At 35.4% G+C, this 6,303-nt stretch overlaps 1 protein-coding gene across 1 annotated transcript; it reads right to left on the bottom strand.

The window, feature by feature from the left end:
• Positions 1–2,043: 2,043 nt before the first annotated feature.
• Positions 2,044–4,261, bottom strand: LOC146745809 (uncharacterized). The gene is made up of 4 exons (XM_085498745.1): positions 3,526–4,261; positions 2,806–2,859; positions 2,608–2,682; positions 2,044–2,526 (listed from the first exon to the last, which is right to left on the bottom strand). The coding sequence occupies exons 1-4, from the start codon at positions 4,259–4,261 to the stop codon at positions 2,327–2,329; spliced, it is 1,065 nt and encodes a 354-aa protein (XP_085354871.1). The 3' UTR covers positions 2,044–2,326.
• Positions 4,262–6,303: the final 2,042 nt, after the last annotated feature.

Genomic DNA, 6,303 nt, shown 5'->3' with positions numbered 1-6,303 from the left:
TTGTCCCGAGAGAGCAACATTGTCGTATACCACGATTAGAATTAAGCGGAGATGTAAGTCTTTGGTTAATTTTAATGCGACTTACAAAGTCAGTGTATATTGTATTTATATAATTAATGAAAGTTTCTCCAAAACCAAATGCACGTATCTTGTATTGAAAAGACACTAGTGATGAACACAATTAAAAGCTTTTCATTGATCAATTGAGACTATTGCTAACGGAATTATTTTGTTGATTGGCATAACAAATTGGCACGTAACAAATTAATATTGTCAGAAATGTTTAGAATAACTTTGATCAATATGTATGATTTCGGCTAGAACAGAGCGTAAGCGAATAGACAATGTTTGGGTAAGAATGATGTAGTCCATGCAAAGTAAAGACACAAAATGCCAGTTATTGATTAAATTGTTATTACCCTTCTTTGCTATAAGGGTTAATAAAGCCCGATGGCAATGTGCCTTTGTTGATAGAGTAAGTAAAAACGTCAAACTAGTAGGGCCCGATGATTGGCAAGATTTGTTTAAAAAATTCGGTTGGCAGACCGTCAATGCCAGGCGATGTGTTGTTATTTAGTTTATTAACAGCCGATGTTCGTTTATCATAATTGATAGACAAATCGAAGACGTTTCTGCTATCACTGTTTATTCGTGGTAAGTCTTTTAGCAGTTCGTGTTATGACGCGTCGTACGTGTCATCGGGGCTATACAGCTATGAATAGAAATTCTTACTTATCTTTCTTATCTTTCTAATCTCTGCAGGGTCATAAGTTATCGATCAGACACCCATTACCAGTTGTGACATGAACTTGTTCACAACTTTCTATTGCTCTAGGTTGAAAAAGAAGGAAGTTGCTGCGTCACTTTCGTGCAACTGCTTAAATAGTGACCGCACGATGGCGCCCTGAACGTTATTACGAGTGGCGTCATTATTTTCAAGCGTATGCAGCTCCTTTTCAAGAGCTTGTTCAGCGTCTTTTAGTTTCTGGGTTCGGGCTTTGCTGTACTGTTGTGAAAGAAATTTAATTTTCAGTTTGCCTTCGTCACACACATTATGCATAGACGCAAACTGCCTCCATTAGAGTTCATTGAGATCACAATAATTCTGATCGTGTAATAATTGAGCATTGAGCCATTATATCGGACTATGTGAGCGGTGAGTGTCACGTGCGATTTTTAGTTTGACAAGGAGTCTTCATTAATAGCAGAAACGATTTTTGTGGCAAGGTTCTTTGAAATGTGAATACGATCAATGCGAGCGGCCTTGTTATCGTTTTCACCAGGTGTATTTTTTGGGGTTGTATCGTCGGCATGGAGATGAGCCCATGTGTCGATAAGTTTGTGTTGTTTGCAATTAAAGCATTGAATTACGTTAGCTGAAATAAAAATCGGGTAGACACAGCCAGCCAAAATGTATGAAGCGGAATGTAGAAGTAAGAACTTTCCCATATACATACAAGTATTGTTGAGTTGTAAAGTTGGTATGAAAAATGGTACATTGGATTAGACAACTTTTGAAACAGGTTTGATCAATGTCTCGGGTTGAATAAAGGCATTGTTTACATTAACACCTGTAACACATAGCTTATTCACGCGATCCATATTTTTTTAGGAAAACAAACACCGACCTGTTCATTCTTGATGCTGCTTCAATGTTTTGTGCGCCAACTGATTCAGTAATACGTTCAACGCAATCGTTCACTGTATCGCCTTCAATGCCTGTAAATCTAAGGAAATGTTTTATTGACATCTTGGAAATGCCATCAACGTCGACCGCCATATTGGATTGCAGTGGTGAACGCCAGGCCCCAAACCACAGTCACCATCAAAATCTATTCATATTCTACCGTGGATACAGTACAAATTCGTTACCTGTGATCAGGGTTTCTTTATAAATATCAATGTACAACAAGAAGAAATGAACCCAAACCATAAACTGTAGTATTGCTATATTGCGGGAGCCAAAAAATAGATGTCCTATCCTTTCAAGAAAAAAGAAGAAGAAGCAGCACATAATTAGATCAAACATCCATTTTTTATTAATATTTTGTTTTTGTTCTATACAAGTTGTCACTTGCACTTGGTAAAACTAGGTAATATAAGTTATTGAATATTAAAGAGGTATGTGTAATTGTTGTCATTTAGTTATTTAATCTACATTGAGAAATTAAAAAATAAACACTTTTATATTAAACTTAATCGATGGATGTCAATTGTGTAGTTTTATTTCATCAGTGCTTTCCTAAAATTATAGGCAATCAAATAATACAAGATTGGTGCTCGTAACTATATACAATCTGCAATATACAGTTTATTAGCCAACAACTTATTTTTTTCCATTTGAGTTTCTGGATCCTTCTGGTGGTCTTTGTCGATTTCCCGGAGTAGATTTTGATGCACTAGATTTCTTTTTTGTAACTTCCTCTTTTCTTTCTTCTTGTTTTTTTCTGGTGTACCTAACACCAACAAACCCGCCAATCAGAATAATAGCTATAATCAGTGGTATTATAATCTTTGCTGTTGTACCTTGGGAAGAGATTAGCCAACAATTACGTAATGCCTTTTAACAAATTCTCATTAGTGTAGTATATTTTAATGATTCAATACCTGATCCGCTGCTCCCGGCAATACCTGTATTATCTTGACCAACGAAACCACTACCAGTTGTTATTTTTTTGTAATCTGCATAAAAATAAAACAAGTAATAAATAATTTATATCCAACTAATAATAACATAATTTATATCCAAAGTATCCAACTTAAATGCATATACAGTATTAAGGGATTTTGTTTAACGTAACTTACCAGTGGGTGCCGTCTGGGTAGACTGTAATCGACTCGTGACACTTAAATTAGCTTCTAAAACAAACAAAGAAGTTGTAAATGAATAATTGAAAAACATATCTTAATGCCTTAAAATCACCACAGTTAATTTTCATCAGTGTGTATTCTTCATTGTTTTGACATTCACCACTGTGAGAAGGTATTACTACTTTCTATACAAACTGACTTCGTTACATAGGTCACATATTTCATTTGCCTGTGTATATTGATAAAAAGTTTACCTACACAGGCTATTTTAACATTAATTTACACTACTATTGTCATAGCGGATATTAATGTTGTTATTATTGTTATACTCATAAAATCTACAGCCCTGTGATGACAATGCTCCTTGATGTAGTGGACCTCATTCACCTTCGTAGATCGGCCAACCAAAAAATTTAATTGTCATACATTTTTCAGGAATGCATTCTTTTATATAAAATACTTTAAAAGTGGACAACCCAATTAAGTAATTTTGTTTTATAAGCTCGTACCAATCACGCTTGGGACTCGATTCCAGGGGACGACCCCTAGGCTTTAAGGGGATATTTTCTGCACTCACTATTTTTATATAGACAAATGCTCCCGAATTCTACAAAATAGTTCATATATGTCACATTTTATTTAAATTATTGTTACTTAAGTGTGATCCATTCTATGGCAAAATAGAGTGATCTTAATCATATGATAAGAACATACCTTTTTGCGGAAAATCTGCATAAGTCATACTAATTATGTGAATCTTATTCCCGTCTAGCCCTTCTGACATTCCAGGAATCAAAATGCCATAATTCCCATTCTTATCGACAGCCAGGTCAGTGATAGGTAAATCGGTTAAGTCGTTTTCGAGAGTCTTCCACATATCATTAAATGTAAAAATACTGAGTGAACTATTTTCACTAATCCCAATTATACCAAGGTTGTTGGGCAATACAGTTATTTTTGCAAGGCGCAGGTCAGTAGGAATTGTTTTATCCCATTCAGCATTTAAACTTGATCTTATGAGCAACACTTCTTCTACTCCAACTCCAACTATTGCTCCACCTGGCATTACATCTACACTCACAATACAACAACTATCTGTGGTACTTTTAATCCACCCGCTGTCCACTAAACTTGGTTTCACATACAAACTGCCGTCTTCTTGAACACCAATAAGTGTGGTATCAGGTAGATTAGCCACATCTTTCACACAACATGAACCCTGTATTGGTTCACTGTATTGGTAAACATGACCACCTAATGGGATTCCCGTATAAAGATAACCATCAGCGCCAACAGCAATAACATTGCGTTGATCTATTTCTCCTGTTGCATAGTGACTTGCTTGATATGATGAACCAGGAGTGTTGATAGTAGTGTGGGAGACTTCTATAACATAATAAAAACGAATATGTGATTTACGTTGTAATGATGCTAAATCATGTGCAAACATTTCTAGTTTTATAATTTATATCATCAAAACTGACGACATAACTGATCTATCTGCATACTGACCAATTCCCTCAGCTGCATTCAGTATTTCACTGCGACATATTGCTTGAAATGTAGGATTGTCGACCGTTATTGCCTCATTACAACCATCTTGTTTTGGGGTAAAATCTTTCACTGCGTAATCGGTTCCTGCATCTTGCCAGAAAGGCGTAGAACCAGTAACTACTACTGCTGCACCATTTGTATTCACTCCGAGAAGAATTTGTCCATCTATATGTACAATCACCTTTGTCACAAAACCACTCTCTGGAACTGGGCCTTTCCATTCAACATTCAATGTTTCTTTTATATACAACTGGTTATCAATCCCAACACCAATAAAGTAATTGTTTATGCAGTCTACACTAATCACACAACAAGAGTTCGGTATTTTCTCAGGCCATCCCTGAGTATCTATTGTAACTTTCCGCACCAGCTCGTTAGTTGTATCCACAGCGAGCAATGAACCATCTGTCATCACCATAATATCTATAATCCCACTGGAATCTTGTACAGGGATTACATTGTTACTTTCATCACGCATGTATAAATTGTTGTCAATTCCAACCAGAAGTGTATGTGAACCTAAGTAAACACAATGAATAATGATCACGATGTAGTTATTATTGGCAGAATAGTTACAATATTCAAAAATCTGAAATCCTTGATACTTGATTTAGACGAGACTCTAGAACAACATGAAATATTGCATAATAAAAACAATTACGTTTATGCCTCTCATTTCCAATCATTGGGATTGATTAAAACTTAAAATTATAAAGTATTACCATATGCTAGATTTAAGACCTTAACAGAGTAACATATTAATAACAATAATACATATTGTAATAACAGAGATATTACAAAGTCGGCGTAAGTCAGCATTTTCTACAACCCAACAACATTGAACAATATTGCACATTGAGTTAATGTCAATGTCATTAAACAACTACAAGATACAAAGCATGTATGGAAACAACAATGTAATAACAACACACCTTCACTTCCGCCACTTTGTACTCCAGTATAACAAATAGCTATTATGCCAGCATGTCCTCCCACTACATACAATTCATCTCTACCAAATATAGTCAAATCTGTAATGACATAGTCACCAAATTCAACCCCAGTATTCACCCATAATCCAGATTCGGTAAGGTGAAGTAAAGTATTTGACGTAATTCCGAGTAGTTCGGAACTAAATATTATTTTTATGATCTGTTCTTGATATCCATCTAGTACATTTGTCCATGATGAGTTGACGTCTGTTCGCACTTTCAATTCGTTATTTTCAGTTATTCCAAATATTTCGTCATCCAATGAACCCACACATACACTTATGACGCTAGCACTTCCTGAAATAGGACTTGACCATACTCCACTTTCCAACGATTTCATATGTACCAATTCATATGCATCTGTTACACCAATTAGCCACCCCTTTGGCGACATATCAACATCAATCAAGAGTACGTCAGGGGTTAATGGACCAACTATTGATTGAAATTCAAAATCGGCTTGATATAATTGATTGTTAGTGTATATCACCAATAATTCTAAGCCATTTGCCGTTGCAGAACCACCAGTGGAATCTACCATATAATGAATATTTGAGAAATAAACGCATGGATTATTTATAACTCCTTCTGGTTGGAATAAAACATGAGTAATAGTATGTTGCTGTTAAAAACCCATTTGAACTTGATATTATGCAATAATATATTCTGCAATAACTCTACAGCAATGGACAGTTGTTGATAATTTGATGAATACCCATCAATTTCAAGTGTCAATCAAACAAGATAATGCGACACAATCGATTTCATCGTTTATTTCTTTATCGTTTATTTTAATTTTTGCGATATATATTTACTTTTTGTGCCAAATAAAATCCATCTAAGACGCGCGCTTCTAGATTCCGCGAGTGCTGCTGCTGTTATGGTGGCCGTCTTACTGGGTCGACCGATCATGTCGATGAACTAACATCGACCCAAACATTAAAAG

The sequence above is a fragment of the Saccoglossus kowalevskii genome, chromosome 5 (assembly GCF_978046115.1).
Source record: "Saccoglossus kowalevskii chromosome 5, keSacKowa6.1, whole genome shotgun sequence".
NCBI classification, from domain to species: domain Eukaryota; kingdom Metazoa; phylum Hemichordata; class Enteropneusta; family Harrimaniidae; genus Saccoglossus; species Saccoglossus kowalevskii.
Note: the sequence above shows the minus strand (reverse complement) of the source record. Positions and strands in the feature narration are given on the sequence as shown.